At 43.6% G+C, this 16,343-nt stretch overlaps 1 protein-coding gene across 8 annotated transcripts in view; it reads right to left on the bottom strand.

The window, feature by feature from the left end:
• The window catches only part of kcnma1a (potassium large conductance calcium-activated channel, subfamily M, alpha member 1a), a 107,706-nt gene that overhangs the window by 4,661 nt on the left and 86,702 nt on the right, over window positions 1-16,343 (bottom strand). For 5 of the 8 annotated variants that reach the window (XM_078104472.1, XM_078104469.1, XM_040178401.2 and 2 more), the window contains 9 exons: window positions 13,495-13,621; window positions 12,152-12,376; window positions 11,411-11,603; window positions 8,118-8,231; window positions 5,221-5,351; window positions 2,851-3,045; window positions 2,330-2,448; window positions 1,755-1,979; window positions 792-820 (listed from right to left, as the gene is read on the bottom strand). In XM_078104472.1, coding sequence (XP_077960598.1) covers window positions 792-820; window positions 1,755-1,979; window positions 2,330-2,448; window positions 2,851-3,045; window positions 5,221-5,351; window positions 8,118-8,231; window positions 11,411-11,603; window positions 12,152-12,376; window positions 13,495-13,621 — 1,358 coding nt within the window. The remainder of the gene's footprint in view (window positions 1-791; window positions 821-1,754; window positions 1,980-2,329; window positions 2,449-2,850; window positions 3,046-5,220; window positions 5,352-8,117; window positions 8,232-11,410; window positions 11,604-12,151; window positions 12,377-13,494; window positions 13,622-16,343) is intronic. The other 3 variants (XM_078104473.1, XM_078104471.1, XM_040178399.2) reach the window with 1 other exon arrangement.

Below are 16,343 nucleotides of genomic sequence, written 5' to 3'. Positions count from 1 at the left end.
ATTAGACAGACATTATTATCATTAGACAAATGGCCGTGTTTTAAAATGGATAATGACTGACAGTTGGAAGCAGGACAAAAGCCCGATTTGTGCGTAGTAATTATTCTGGGCTTATTACTCTGGTTTCAGTGTCAAAGACTTTTTAATGGTCCTAATGAACTGACAGGGCACGCAAAGTCAGATTGAAGCTCAGCAGTTAGTTTCTTTTAACCTATTAATCAGGGAAAATACCCACAATGACTTGCTTAAGTGTTGATTTGCATAAATACGTTATATACACGGTATAATAAAGATCAATTAATTACTGAACAGCTATCACAATTAACTACAATTAGTTGTGAAAGCACTCTAAATGTCTGCTACAGTCATCTGTTGGCATTCGATAGGAGTGAAGATGTACAAACACGCAGACCTCACACACAATGCATTCCATCTCAAGTTGAAAGAAATCACAAAAAGCATGATAAATGCCAAAAAAAAGGGCTTGGCCAGGGTAAAAAGAAAAGTCATATCATCATGTGAGTAACTGAGTAAAAGCACAAAGAAAAGTATTTTTTTGTGTCATCCTCATGCAAGGGGGAGATGGTCCTGATCATGGCTCAGGCAGGAGCAGCAGACATTATGCTATCCAGATGAAAGCAAAACTTAAACTGAGGCATGGTTCACTTAACATCTGAAGAACGTAATAAATAAAGCAAACTCCCCTCGTCATAACAATATCCAGAGGACACAGTTATGATCAGAACCCCAGGGTAGGTGGCTAAGTCATGCAGAATCGTTAACTTGCATACCTTGGCCCATTCTATTCATCCTTGTTGCACTTCAGAAAAAAAGGTAAGTAATCTATTGTAAGTGAGTAGTATTTACAGTCAATACACAAACGACTAACTAGGGCTTACATATTGATACTATAGCATACATCTTATCTATGAGATGTAATCAAGGCTTATCATCTACCATAAAACAAATACTTGAGTATGATCATAACAAATCTGCATGCTTTTAGAATATGCCACAACTTCTTTTTTTGTTGTTGTTGGGGCGTATAGAATGTACAACATGTGATTCAAACGTTGCCAGATTTGAAATCTTATAATATAATTGTATTATAAACAGAACAGGAAAGAGTGCTACCAATATGCAATAAAGCATTATGGATGAAAACTAAATATTAACACTGCTAATAAGGGATGTTGTTATGAGTAGCTTATGTTAGTCAAACGTGGCTTGTAACCAATATCAGCTGCAGTTGGTCTAAAACAAACCATCCACGATCAATGCACAATAATCATATCAGTTAAATATCCAACAAAAAAACAGTCAAACACTACACAGAGTAACTAAAGACAAAACGACCAAATATTAAGACAAACCACAGACTGAACGTGAGTAGTGTTGTATTTTGTGAATTTAATTGTTTTCCCTCTCATAATGCCACTGAGTAAATTAATTTAAAAAAGGGCTACAGTTTGTGACAACAATAAAAGAGATTTCCACAAAGCGAGTTTAAATACTTTGCTCGTGTCCCGTTATGATTGCTGTGATGCGAAAGTGAACGCCACATGCAGATGATCGTGAAGGAAACACACAAACACTGAGCACAAATCACACAAACGAACCACAAACACACAATACGAAGTAATTATGAATGAATGCCTCATCACAGTCTGCATGATAACACAGAAATGCAGTTCAGGTTTCAAAAACACCAAGCATGCAGACCAAAAGCCTAAAGAAGAGTTGAATGCACGTACTTCTGTTTATCGCGGGACTCCCGGCTCTTACTGCTGCGGTTCTGCCGGTTGGAGGGCGGGATTGAGTGAACGGAGGAGCTCTTTTTGCTGGAGGAATGGGAGGAGTGGGAAGAGTGGGACAAGCTTGTCCGGGACTGGCCTGCATTGTGGTCGAACTGCATAAGGCAGAAGATCAGGTCTGTGGGCACGAGCTCAAACTCATAGGGTGGGTTCGTGATCACATACCTGCACAGGAAACAAAAGTCGGGCAAGATGAAGATGTGACAACACTGTAGTGACGGATGTAGGCATATATTAAGCACACTTCATCCCTACAGGATCTAAAGGTGTTTGTGTAAAATTGCACAGGTTGTACTTAAGAAATGCAGAGACTATTTTGAAATTGTTATATTCATACAAGCATGCATATGAATGTGTGGCTTTCAGGAGATTAAATTGTATATAACAGGAGCATGTCATATAACATGGCAAATGTGTTAACAATACATACAGTACTTGATGCTGTTTGATATTCAACCTAAAGCTCTATATCTGGTCGTTTTATAATGGCATAGTGCTGTAGGCAGAAGTTGTACCGTTTTGTACACGGGCTCGGTGCATTTAGGTGAGCGTCTCTTAATCTGTAGATCCCAAAACACAACATGTTGTACGTCTTCAGCGCTTTACAGAATAAATCCCCGTAGCAGCCGCCGTCCTGGGGAACAACAGAACAGAGACACCATCAGTTCAGTGGGCAGGTCAGCCTGATGAAGTGGATCTGTGGCAGTAAACAATGCGAGCGAATAACAGCTGTTGGAAAGGCAGACTGTGTGAATCCTCAGTGTTGTAAATCATGCCATAATTCATCAAAGAGGACACTAGAAATTCAGAATAACAATGACAAAAAGCTGAAAAAAAGAATGGAACCCAAATAAGCTTGCCGGTGTTCATCGTTCTTTCCAAAGCCCTCTTCTCTCTCCACCCACCATGACCTGCTTCGCGTGATCCCCCCCCCCGCTCTTCACATCGGATTAAGGGCCGCGAGGAGCGGAAGCGGCCCGATGCGTGCTGCCGGCTGGTGCCAAAACGCGTCACCTTCGCATAAACATCCACTTACCCCCAAGTCGGCAAATGGCCCGTCGTAGAGGGCCAGCTGGGCGACGCGACACCTGTCTCTGTTGGCCAATGTCTGAGGTGTGCTGTAGCCGCCCCTGAGGGCGTTCTCCTCAGCCAACAGGCCCTCGAGCTCGGGTGTGGCTCCACCTGTAACCAGCGTCCGGATCAGCGTGAGGATGTTGTCATTGAAGTATGTCTGGGGAAGAGGCACAGGGGGATTATGGGTAAGCAGAGGCCAGTAGAGGCACAAGTAGCAGGGCGTGAGATGCGAAAAAGACTACGTCAGCCTGACGCTTCGTACGGAACTCTGTGGGAGCTGAATGGATGTGGATGGAATTTTGTTGGTGGTATTTTTAACATTTATTATGTTTGAAAAATGTCTTTGTAGGATTGGCATTGCTGTCACTTGACTTGACAAACTCAAAATAATTTCTCTGTTAAGTTTGTGTTTAACCCGCTGTATACAGAAGCGATATATACCTTGGAAAACCCAGGCAGGGTAAACTAATGTAATTAAATAGAAAAAATCTTGATGTTGAATTTCGTAAATAGGGGTAATTGATCCATTCGCATTTCTTATTACCTACCGAGATTATCAATATAAATAATCAACCATAGATTGAATAAAAACAAGTTTTACTTATTCACTATAAAAATGATATCACAAATTTATGATTTAATATACATAAATTGTTCCTATTTGAGAAAAACATGGAAACATTTCAATTTTGATGATCCCATCATCACATTAAGTCAAACAGGACATTGACACAGCAGGACTATTTTTTTTCTCCAGAAACACTGATCCCTGTCGGATGTCTGCTCCTGAAACAGCAATTTGACTGCGCTCGGCGGAGGGTCGGCTTCTCTTGTCCCCCAGAGCCAATCAGGACCGGCCTTTGCCGCGCGCGAAGACAGCCGATGTCACCCGCCAGCCGGGCCAGAGTGACAGCTCCTCTCGCTGGGCCTCTGTCAAAGACCGCAGAGCCTCATGATGGATGAGCACTGTCCATTAGCTGGCCTCACCTCTGACCGTCTCCAGACTACAGCCGACGCCGGCTCTGTGCGCCTCTCTGACCCCTAACTCGCTGGGAGCTCTGCTGGAATTAAGCCATCACAGCGCCGAAGGGAGAGCACAGCGAGAAGGACGGAGGTACTTGCTTTGTAAAAAGATCTCGTAAAGCTCCTAAAAGTGAAATTCATAGCACTCAAGATGAGGAGTGATGCAATTTCTAAAATATTGCATCTAAGGATTCACTATGCTAAGTTCAGGAATCAGGAAACATTATTGCCAGAATATGTTAGACATACAAGGAATTTGACTTGGCGGTTGGTGCGTAACAGCAGATAGTACGACAATGGACAACAAGAGGACAAGACAGCAGTGCAAGAGGGATGAAATAAAATATAATGCTATGGGTTAGTAATATAAGGCTATGGGTTAGTTTAAAAATAAAGGAATAAAAGCTAAAAGTTAAAAAGATTCAATTTAAAATTAAGTGACAAGTGAAAGTGACGTGTGCAGTGTGAAAGAGTCAGTCACCCTCTTTTCTCTAGTGATGAACCATTTGATTTTTGATTTTTTTTTTTACCAAAAACCAACCTTCTCAGTGTGACTCACTTTGTGATCTCCTCTTTCCCTAATGGCAACGTTTTTTAACATTGCACCATCGTTTACCAGTACGCGCAGCATCTCCAAGTACTTTGTGTGAAACTTCTCCCTACCTTCTCTTTTTTTTAATTTGACTTTATTTTATTTTTTTATTTTACTTTATTTTATTACTTGTGCACTGCTGTCTTGTTGTCTATTGTTACACTGTCTACTGTCACGCACCAACCGCCAAGACAAATTCCTTGTATGTTTGACATATTTTGGCAATAAATGTTTCCTGATTCCTGAAGACTCCACTATAACATCCATCCACCCATTGTCAAACCGCTTATCCTGCACACAGGGTCGTGGGGGGGCTGGAGTCCATCCCAGCCAACTTCGGGCGATAGACGGGATACATCCTGGACTGGTCGCCAGCCAATCGCAGGGCTACACAGAGACACAAACCATTCACACTCACATTCACACATCTACGGGCAATTTAGAGTCCCTAATTAACCTGATCCCCAGGACTTGGACTGTGGGAGGAAGCCGGAGTACCCGGAGAACATGCAGACTCCACACAGAAAGGCCACTGGGCGGAATCGAACCCAGGACCTTCTTGCTGTGAGGCGACAGTGCTAACCACCACGCCACCGTGCCGCCCGCTATAACATCCAATTCATTAAAAAAATGTATTGCGAAATGCATGATTTAGAAAAGTGATTCTGAAAAAAAACACACCAACATAGAGAGGGCAGAGTGTGTTTGAGGACTCACTGCGCTCATCAGGGAGTCGAGAACACTGACAGCAAAGGCGGTGCCGCAGGCGAAGGGCTGAGTGAGATACAGCTCCGTGTCTGGGTCGTCGTCATCGTCTTGGTCCAGGAACTGAACGTTTGAGTCGTTCACTGACAGAGGGGAGGGAGGGAGTTAGAGATGGGCACTGTGAAGAGGCACAAGCCAAACACGCAAAATCACCACCACACCAGACAGCTGGGGGAAAAAAATACGTCTGTTTATTTAACTTACATTTAAAAGCATTTGCATATGTCGTATTAATGTAACAGAAATGTCGTAGGTTCATGGGTCTCCAGGGTGGAAATATAATGTAACATATGATGCACATTATATTTCACTTTTACATTTCTGCACATATCTTCGAAAAAAGAGTTTCTAAATCTACAGCATTTTGGATATTAAATCTACAGTATAACACATGCAGGGTGCATTTAATATTTTAACACAAACTAGGACTCAAGGAGAATACATACTATATGATGTATGCACAGTGATAACCATTGTAGAAGTCTCAAATTCTGAATAAAGCCTACGTGGATCCTGCATAAGGCATTAGCACCTCAGTAGCCACTGTATCTTGATATATTGTAACACAAACAAACAGACACACTTTCAGTCAAGAGACAGTGACCAGTCTGTGGACGGCGTAGCCTGCTTAAAGAATACAATGGAGACTTTAACAATGGCTAATATGTCACTTTAGAAAAGCATGCACTCACATATTCATGCTATGTACTGTATGAGTTTTCCTTGATAAATGCGTTTGTCACATCATCACCGTCAGAGAAATACACAGCAAGTATTTATTTACCTTTGTCCTGAAAGTCAAATTAAATCCCAAAGACAACACACTTTTTTTCATGTCATGCTAAATAATACAACCTAAGTCAGCAAGATCAGCACGGCGTAAATGAAAATCAGCAGAAACTGAATAACCCATATTTTGTATGTCTCGGTGTGCAGGTGGGGAATAATACACAAAAGGCTCTATTAAAAAAATTATTATTTCTATTAAATAGAAAACGAGCATCAAAAAAGTTTTAGTTGGTTTTAGTCGGTAGCTTCATAGATATGAGCTGGAGGAGAAACAATGAAACTGTAAAATACATTTGAAAAACAGACACAGCTTAAAAGACTGTTTGATCTCAAGTTTTGTGTTTTCCAAATCAGATTTCTTCCCTGCTGCTGTGGAACAGAAACGTCAGTCAAAGAGACAAGAGGCTGATGCAAACAGGCCCGGGCCAAAAGGAGTGAATGGGGAAAGGGGGGAGGGGGGTGATGGGCAGGGTAGCCTTGCTATGAACACAGACACAAGGACAGACTGAGCATGATCAAAAGCCCAGCAATGCTCTGCAAATACAACTGGAGTGTGTGTGTGCGGGAGGGGGGTAAGAGGGGCAGGCCCAGAAAACAAAACAACAAAAAAAAAAAAACAAGACAGTCAATTTCAACCAGAACTGAGAATAAAAATGTGTTCAAAGTGAAGCCATGGGAGCAGCGAGGGCCTCTGACTGCAGCCAGATGAATCAAGACCAGCTGATGAGGAGCCGAGTGAACTGACGGCAGCGGAGGACAGAGGACCGGCTCACCCAGCTCCTTTATCATTTGTATGTTGGTTACATTTTTTTTTTTGTGTCCTGACACAGTGAAACCAATGGCAGTAGTTGGCCAGGTTTAGCTACTGGCGATGAGACGAAGACGAGGGGTGAAACTGTGTCAAAAGAGCTTCTAAGGCTACAATAAAAGCATTTTGCCGTCTGCGATATGTGTCCTTGAGCACCCTGGATTAAAGTGCAAATTAGAGCGCACAGTCGATACAAAGCCAGAGCTGTCACGCTGCCGCACCACTACAACAGAAATAAATCATTTCACGGTGACAGAGAGAGAAAGGGATAAACACAGACTTATCCATAAGCCCACTTACTGTACACGCTGTGCAAACAAAATTGATCATGCTACTCAATGTGTTACAACGAGCCTTTAATCTGCTCCTGGCACTGTAAACTGAACATATGACAATATCATTACAGTGTTTGGTCCCAGTCCAGACATGCAGCCACTCTCCCCATTGCACGTAACCCCGGAGCTTCTGGAGTGTGAGTCCAGGATGGCAACCAATAACTCCAACGTGGGTAGCCGTTAGTTTTGAGGATTACGCATGCAGTCGACGGTCTAATGGGAGAGCCTCTCTGCAGTGCAACGGTTGGCAATAACGGCCTTTTCTTAGCTGGCCTCATGCTCCATTGCTCCCTAATTGGGTCAGGGGAGACAGAGTAGCCAGTCTCTGGTGCTTTAGAAGGCCCCTCAGAGATCTGAAAGTTTCATGAGTCCCCAACCCCAGTGGGAATACATCCACTGCCATTGTTATTAATAAATGTACCCATCTTGCAACCAAGGCATTTTTTCCGCTCCACCTTTTCACTTTCTTCCCCTTTCTACCTCTCGCACCCTCTCCATCAGGCCATGTTTTGTGCATTTGTGGACAAAAGCCGGACATGTATGTATACTTGTCAAAATGCCTGACTAACATCTTCAAGTTGTCCAAACTGTCTCCTGAGCGATTATATTTTCCAGGCCGTGCGGCTAAAATGAACACAACTTGACAAAAGCAATCCAGATCCGATAATTCAAATGTGAATATAAACTTGAATTAGGAAAAGCTACCAGCACTGTGAAAGGGGGGAACAAATTCAACACCACATTCCTCGAGGCTATTTGACCTTAAATGAGTTGGAATGTTTGGTAGCTGCATAATTTTTAAGCCTTGAATTATCAGCTTTACGTGTCTTATGTCTGCCAATGAGTAATGAGTTGATCAGAGCTTATTGGGTATGACGTGCAATACTGGCATTCCAGGTGCGTGTAAACGGCATTACCTAGTTCTGTGATGATGGGGATGTTGGAGCCGGTGGTGACAGAAGCCTGACGCACAAAGCCATGTACTGGACTGCTGTCTGGAGATGACCTGTCCATTCCGGGAGGCGTGAAACCTGAACAACAAAACAGATTCATGGAGATCAGCCAACAACATGACAGGGAGGCAATGACGGATTCTCAAAAACGGTAACTAATAGAGAGCACTGTGTTTACGATGGACGGAAATAAAGCTTGTAACGCAGTCTTTTGCCTTTTTATACCCGATAGAACCATAAATAATACCTGTAATGACAAATATTGCATTCAGAAAATGTGAGAAGAAAAATAAAGGAGAAACTGTGTTGTTTCGAATACAACGATTTACTGTAATTTAACAAAATAAATAGTATCATTAAGTTTTCAGGATTTAAACAAATGTATGTTTTGCTGTGTTGCTTTCATTTCTGCTCGTAATATTTAAATCAACTCAATATGACACATTATGATACTTCATTTTATTCAAGGTAAAGAAAAAAACAATCAAAAAGCTGAGACTAATAAGCGTGTTTAGTCCAGAGGTATCATGAGCATGTGTATGTGCACTGGAGCTGGCTATCAATACCATTATACATAGTGCGTTTCAGCTCACTCAGCATGTTGAGATGTGCCATTCAAATGTGTCGACTGACAAAAAAAAAAAAAAAAGAGAGGAGGAGAAGGCTAAGTGAACAAGGCGCCTGCCTGACGTTGCAGTACGGATACGGTGCTTTTAGGGGTCAGCTAAGACATATTTAGCATTCCCATCACTCCATCAAGGGACGGGCATAAATTTTAAATGTTGTTCATTTTGTCACAATAAAATCGGTGAAGTGGATCCTGAAAACCTTTTATGGGAAATGGCGCGGCTCAGGATCACGAAATACAAGTGCAAGTGACAGGAGGATGAATTCACATGACTTCACATTTTTGCATTTCCTCAAAGTGACAAGTAAACACCTTAAATCTGTGATGCTATATGCATAATGCATCAACTGTGTTTTGACATCCATCATTTAGTGCTGACTACAGCAAAATATCATTCTATAGTGCCACCACCAAGGAAACATAATGCAGGGAACATATTCAGGTCACAAAGTTTTAAATGGATTTCAAATTCACTACGTATGTGAGATTGTGTGTGCCTTTCCTGTCACAAAACCCAATGAGCTGCTTTGATTACAAAAGAGATCTCCCAGAGGAAAAAAAAAACACAAAACACTTTAGTACAAAGCAGGAAGCACACACTGAACTGAAGCATGGATAATCATAACTCTTGTTATACCAATTATTGAACTTGGAAATGGTAGATGTTTGACACCCTGAGTCAACCAGGGAGTGTGAGCTCGCACAGTGAAACATCATTCTGTCCATGTCCTTAAAGGATGATGTTCACTCAACTGGAGAGTGACAGCGAATGTCTGGGTAAGGCCTCTAAAACACTGCTCTTATTGTATCATAGAGAACATGAAGACAGCAGAGAGCTCGAGAAGAATAGCTTCTGTTTTTGCAGCAGAGTGTACAGCAGAAAGTGACTGTTGGTGGGAACAGCAAAGTATGCTGAGCTGCCTTCAAAACCCGTCACAAAGAACTCAAAAGTTGCAATGTGAGCTCTGAAAAGAGAGCCGCGTGTCTTCCTGAGACAGATTACTGCAAAACCTGAAGACCTTGTTTGTCCAGTTTCCTGATCACATGTGTCTTCTAAAAATGTGCATATGACAATATACCTAACTATACAATATTCCTGCATTGCTTTATGCAATTATTCTTATTACATTATTGTTTTCATGTAGTAGTTACATACTTTTAATGGAACATTTTGGAAGTTTCTTTCTTGCCACTAACAGAGAAGCCAGAGTCTGAACAACATGCCTCATCGCACACGCCCTGTGTCTCCTCTTCTAGCAAGCTGCTGCTGTGAGGCTGTAACATTGTCTGTCCTGTGACTATGTACAATAGGCAAGTGAGATCTGGGTTACGTACCCCCTTTACCCCTGTAGCCCCCCGGGCACCGCTACGCTCTGTGGTTGACTAGATGCTACAGCAGCTGTGAGCGGCTCTCCCCCAGGAAGGCACGTGTTTACTTATTCATCAGCACCTTCTTGTATTAAATTCCACAGACAGTATCTGAATAAGAGCATCGGTCGGAGGACAAAATCCCCAAAGCAATACCTGTGATACAATATGCGATGTCTGCAGTACGTGCTTGTACTCATGCATGCATGATTGCATGTCACTGTGGTGTGCGTGTGTGTTTTCTAAAGTGAAGTATTTATCACTGAAATGGGTGGTTGATGTAATACCCAATTATTGATGACAATAGGCTCCATCCATCGACCCTGGGAGAGGATATAGACGAGGCTGTTTCCATATTGAGTTGGCTTTCTGTGAATACTGCTCCCCAGAGTGGTATGCTCCAAGATTTACCCCTGCTTATTGTTCCTTGGTGGCACTGCTATCGACAGCACATCACTCACTCGTGGCGGGAGAAATAACAGCATTGGCATTCTCCTAAAACACGCCGAAGTGCGCCGCACTAAAAAAAATAACGGCCTCTTGAACCTTCAACTTTGATTTGTATTTACAACAGTCACCGTGGTGGCATTAAAGAGTACAGAGCTCAAGGCGCATCAGGGCCTTTTTTTTTTGGCTCATCATAAACTGAGGATTACCTACGCGGATGTGCACGGACAGGCCGACCGCGTTGGCGCGGCTTGCCTGCTCGCGCACTACACAACCGCGCGGCGCACATGCATTCAAACACCAAGGTGCGTGCGTGCATATGCTGCTGTTTTGTTCTGACTAATGAGGAGCAGCTGAATTGGCCTGCCTGGTGATTTGTACTGGCTGCTTAATGATGATGAGGCCTGATGGGATGCCAGGTTCGTGTGTTTGTCTGCAAACATCAACAATCTGTTCCAGACGACGTGCCAGACACCAGATCAGGGGAAACAACGCCGAATGACACAGGCATGTTGATTACATCATTAAAAAGTATTATCAAAGCGGTTTAGCAGCATGTAATTACCAGGGACAACAGCAGAACCATCAGAAAACCTTGTGTAGTAAACACTCTTCAAAGGCCTGATGAGGCATTCACACACTTCAGTACAGTGAAGTCCGTCATAGTTACTAGTTACCGAAAACCCAACGGGGCTTCAATTGAGAGTACTTAGCAGACACCGTGCATGTCAGACTCATTCATCCCCGCAACAAAACCCGAGCCCGGCCCCTTTAGGGGGGAGGCGTACATGGAGAGCAATAGGACACTCCTTACCTTGGGAATTAGCCTGTAGGACCCCAATGCTGTCATCAAACTGCATTGATTTGATGTTGAGTGAGGCCAAGATGCATTCCTTATCCTGCAGTGAGGTATCTTCGATATTGTTCTGATTGGCTGACAGTATTACGCACATGTCGCAGAGGTTGATGTTGACAGCCCTTAAATCTGCCCGGCTTAATGGCGTACCCTTCAGGGCGAGGAGAACAGAGAGGAAGAAAGAAGGCAGAGGACAGACAGACATAGGGGAGAGAAAAACAAAAACAAAGAAGTGAGCAGAGTGGAGCTCTGGGAAATTGGTTAACAAGTATTCTTGTTTTGAGGCGATGACATTCCACTGATCTAACTGGGCATCGGAGAATCAGATACACAGACTTTCTAAAGGCTAGCCTTTGCTGAGGGCGGCGTTTGGGATTTCTCCTCTGATCATCAGTCAGGCCAGACGCAACAAGCTGTAAGGCCGCAAGCCGTGCCATCTGTGATGGGCACTGCAGCTGCAACACACACAAACTCCATTTTGGATGTGCAGGGTGTGTCACTGCTCTGGAAGGGAGGGGGGTGGGGGACTACGCTCTCATGGAGTGATCATTCACTTGAGTAATGTGTGATCAAATCAAACTGACAACCCCTCTCAGGATTCCGATGTCCGCGTAACTCAAAATGTCAACGGCGTGTTAGTCGAACAGAGGTCATCTGGGTTAAATGCGTCTTCTATGGCAGCGAACTGGTGACACTCACAGGTAAGATGGAGACTTTGGGGAAGTTGTGTAAAGTCTCCCACTCCCTCCGCAGGTAATCCAGCGAGCCCACAAACACAATAGGCTTAAGCTCGTGGTAATGGAAATTGCTGGCTCTCAAAGGCATCACCAGGTTTCGCAGCCCCACCAAAGCGGACGTGACATCCCCAAATATACAGACCACCACATGGCCGCTCAGTACCGTCATGGAGGCTTCGCTCCGGGTCTGCAGGGGACAGAGGGATAGAGGGAAGAGGAAGTAGAGCAGAGAGAGAGGGATCAGGAGGAGCGCAGGCAGATAAGGCGCAAAGACACTCGCAAAGACAAACGCGCAATCGCAGGGAGGAAGCGAGTGCCCCAGAAAAGTGGGGAATCGGTGAAGGTAAAACACTCGAGATTCAAACGCATTTAAAAGTCTTATAAACTGTTTTAAACCCGTGTTAAATAGTTTGTTAACCAAGTATTTGGTGAATTCTATATTTAATCATCATAAAAACTTAATTTACACAAGTATACAAGTTTGGTTAACCACTATTTAGTTTATAAACAGTTTATTGGATCACCAGAAATAGGAAGTGTACAGGACAAAAACATGTGGTCTTGTCTGAAAGGGCAGCGGATCATTTAGGCGGAAAAATGCAGTTTGTAAGACTTTGGGCACTTACTACTCGGACCTTGTAATGAGAGAGGTACAAATAAAAAAATATTCTCGAGTGGAAAAAGAACAACGCAATGTCCTTCTATTAAGATCTGTGGTCGGTCGCAGCACCTTGATGTGCATTTGATTTAAATAAACTAAACGCTACTATGATTCCAGCGGGTTTGAAACAAAAAGTGTATCTTTTTTAACCGGAGGAATACGGTCAAATTAAGAAAAACACAATTTCACGGCTGCAAATCTGCTCATTCTCTCAGCTAGCGATCTGTTGGATAAAGCATTTTTGATTATCCACATTTCTGGAGGTTTTCTGGTGACCCATCTCATGCTCATTAAATGTCTTCTGTGTTACATTTGATTTAGACAGGGTTAACCCTCCCCAAACAAATGTGCACTGACATAAATGCTTACAAACTGCCTTGTTAGAAAGTCTGAGCAAACTCATGCTTGCTGTCATGAAATACTCTTTACAGATCCTTGGCGGATATATGTAAAAAAAAAAAATCAATAAACTCACCTTGAAACAACAGAGAGGCAGTGAGAGAAATATCATTACACATTAGTATGTAATTGTGTTACCACAATGTTGAGGGGAAACTCCTGAGAATACTTACTTTAACGTTCTGTATTGCATATGTTAAATATGCATAATATTTTAGAGGTTTTGCAGTTGTTGTCCCACTCACCAGGATTACTTTCTCGATGTCTTTTGATGGGCACCAGTGAAACATCCCTGTCGAGTCATACCTCTTCACGCTCATGTCCATGCCCTCCATTTGGTCATTTCCGGGAATGACAAGTGGGTCGTGTCGACTTGGGAAAAAAAAAAAAAAAAACAGACAAACTTATTTATGTTGCACCATTTTGTTACATGACTGCGGCTTTGTGAATGAAGTGGTAACGGGGAAAGAGGCAAAAGACCACCTGGGTTTCTTGAGATCTAGACTGTCTGTATATACACGCAACGTGTCAAAGACCCATCAGGAGCGTTTGACTTTCTGCTCCTCTGCATACTGTAGGTCCAACAACAATTCCTCTATTCCTTCTCGTCAATTCACCAGGAAACTCAAAGACCCGTGTGCTCGCAGTGGTTCAGGGGGAACAGCGAGACTTGAGTGCTACTGACTCAATGGCGTAACAACACAGGGCCAATTACCAACTTTTACCCTCTCCTCCGGCTTCTGACTGAATAGTAAAAGCTCACAGGCTCTCACTTTAAATATTTCAGGAATTTGCCCAATCACATTTTGCTTATCCTACTGATGGCCATTAATGTTTCAACAGCATGTCACAACCAAACAGGCTAATCCAGAGCAGTGAGTTTTATCCAGCGCAACACTGACCATGAAAGGGCTGCTGTCAGTCCTATTACATCGCCTCTCTTCTTCTTGCGTTTATCCTGAAAGAAATGTTCTTACGGTTCCTCTAAAGGCAATCCATGAAATGTCATGAAAACCACAGAGTCAAGATAACCTGTAGAGCTGTAGACAAGTGTCATTTCTAAATGAGAACGGTTCTTTGCTTTGTAGCAATTCAAACGTAATTTATTTGCCACCCAAACTGAATAAGGGAATTATGGGTAATATGGGAGAAAACATCCCAAGAATCTGACATACATCTCTCTCACTATCACTCTCCCTCTACTCCATCAACACTGTCATTCAGTGACAAGGCTTTGATGTTGCCTCTTCCCTCCACCTCCATTTGCAGCTGCATACCTCTGCAGGAAAAGTTACACGGGAAAAAAAAGAGGGAAAAAGGCTGTCAATTAGTCTCTCTCTCTCTCTCTCTCTCTCTCCCCCTTTCTCTCTCTCTATCAGTTAGTGCAGGTGATAATAACACTGACAGCATTTAGTGTTTTTTTTGTTTTTTTCATACACTCAGCCTGAATCTTTCATCCGGAGCCTCGCGTTGCGCCAATCAACTCTACGGAGCCCCCGTCACTTCAATCTGCTCAGCCGCGCTCGCCTCCACACAGGGGCTGACTGGCGCATGCGGGCGGGCTGCCAGCGCCAGCTCGCTCTGCCAAGACAGCTATCTTTCACAGGCCTGTCAGCAGTGTGACTGGCAGCCTGTCACGGGCGCCACACACCTCCTCCCCCCTCCCCTCTGCCTTCTCCCTGCCTGGGGTTGAACCAACCCCAAGACTGAGGGGGGAGCAGACGTGACGTCTGTGCCACGGTGCCACGCCCCAGGGGAGATGGCGCTGCAGATGATGCGGTGACATCTCCTGCGGCAGGATGCGCGTCATCGGTCACGAGCCGTTAAAAAAAAAAAAAAAAGGCTTGTGGGAAATGGTGTTAATGCCGCAGCGGCAATGCGGCTAGTTAGCATGGCGGCGTGTCACACCGGCGACTGGGGCATTACCAAGGCGGCCGTTAGGTCCGCCAGGTAGTGTGAGTAAACGTTACCCACGATGCTACACAAATTATTACACACGTTTTCCCACCAAGAATATAATCACTACATTTAAAAATTTAGTAAATTCACAGTTCAGACCGCAAAACAAACACCCTCCCTGGGCAAGATATCGTATTTCTCTGATGGACTTTTATATAGGACAAATATTTCCCTTACAGCATGTCTCACACCAGTGTCTCACCCTCTCTCTTTCTTCCTCCCTCCCTCAGAATGCATTTCAAACAGAGTTGAGTTATTCCAGTGTTTCACTCTGCAGTCACAAACTGGGGATGGGCCCGCTCCCCCAATCCCTCTCTGACTACGAAAGGGAGCCGCTTGCTTTGAAAATTTTCCCCATCATGCAAACTGACAAAGGCGTGCTTTTCAAAAGCCCAGAGCCAATCTGTTGATCATTATTTATTTACAAAGGCCTTCAGGCTGCAAGTCCTGTAAAAACCATACTTGATACGTAGGCGCGCTCTCTCGCTGGCTCTACTATGTTTTCCCCCCTCCTTGATTGTAGAATAAAGCATCCCTAAGGCTACCTCAAACAGTCACTTTTCATTGTGCATAAAATCCACCTTGTAAGACTGTTTAATATAAATGCTGTTATATGTTGATGGGGGCAGCTGTGAAGGGGGGGGGGGGGCTGCAGACTGTGATGGGTAATTTGATGTTTTGCTGAGGGCTAAGACTGGGAAAAAAAATCTACACCTATAACAGAGGACCTGTCATCCCAGTACCCAAGAGCCAGCGGAATACAAAAGCACCCCTAAAGCACAGAAAACTTTGACACCGCTTTGAAGCGTTTTCAAAACTGAGTAAATAACTCGCAAGAATTATTATCACTGCGAGATCAAAGCAAAGATGCATATATTACACTGCAAACCATCTCCTAAGCAAAAAGGGAAGAGAAGAAAAGGTTTTGTGCTCCAAGTGAGGCAAACTAAACAGCCTTTTAACAAAGCCGTTTGCTGGAAATGTGCCAACGTGTAGTTGGTGTTGTTGTAGCCGTTGCCTCCCTTTGAGCAAGGGCATCCAAAACGATGCTCCGCCGCAAACGCGACTGAAGGTTATGACTTTGTGTCGGGCTAATGGTTCGGCAAGTGTGAAAGATTATTAAGCGCTCGTTTTG

This window comes from Gasterosteus aculeatus, chromosome 6, assembly GCF_964276395.1.
Source record: "Gasterosteus aculeatus chromosome 6, fGasAcu3.hap1.1, whole genome shotgun sequence".
Taxonomy (NCBI): Eukaryota; Metazoa; Chordata; class Actinopteri; order Perciformes; family Gasterosteidae; genus Gasterosteus; species Gasterosteus aculeatus.
Note: the sequence above shows the minus strand (reverse complement) of the source record. Positions and strands in the feature narration are given on the sequence as shown.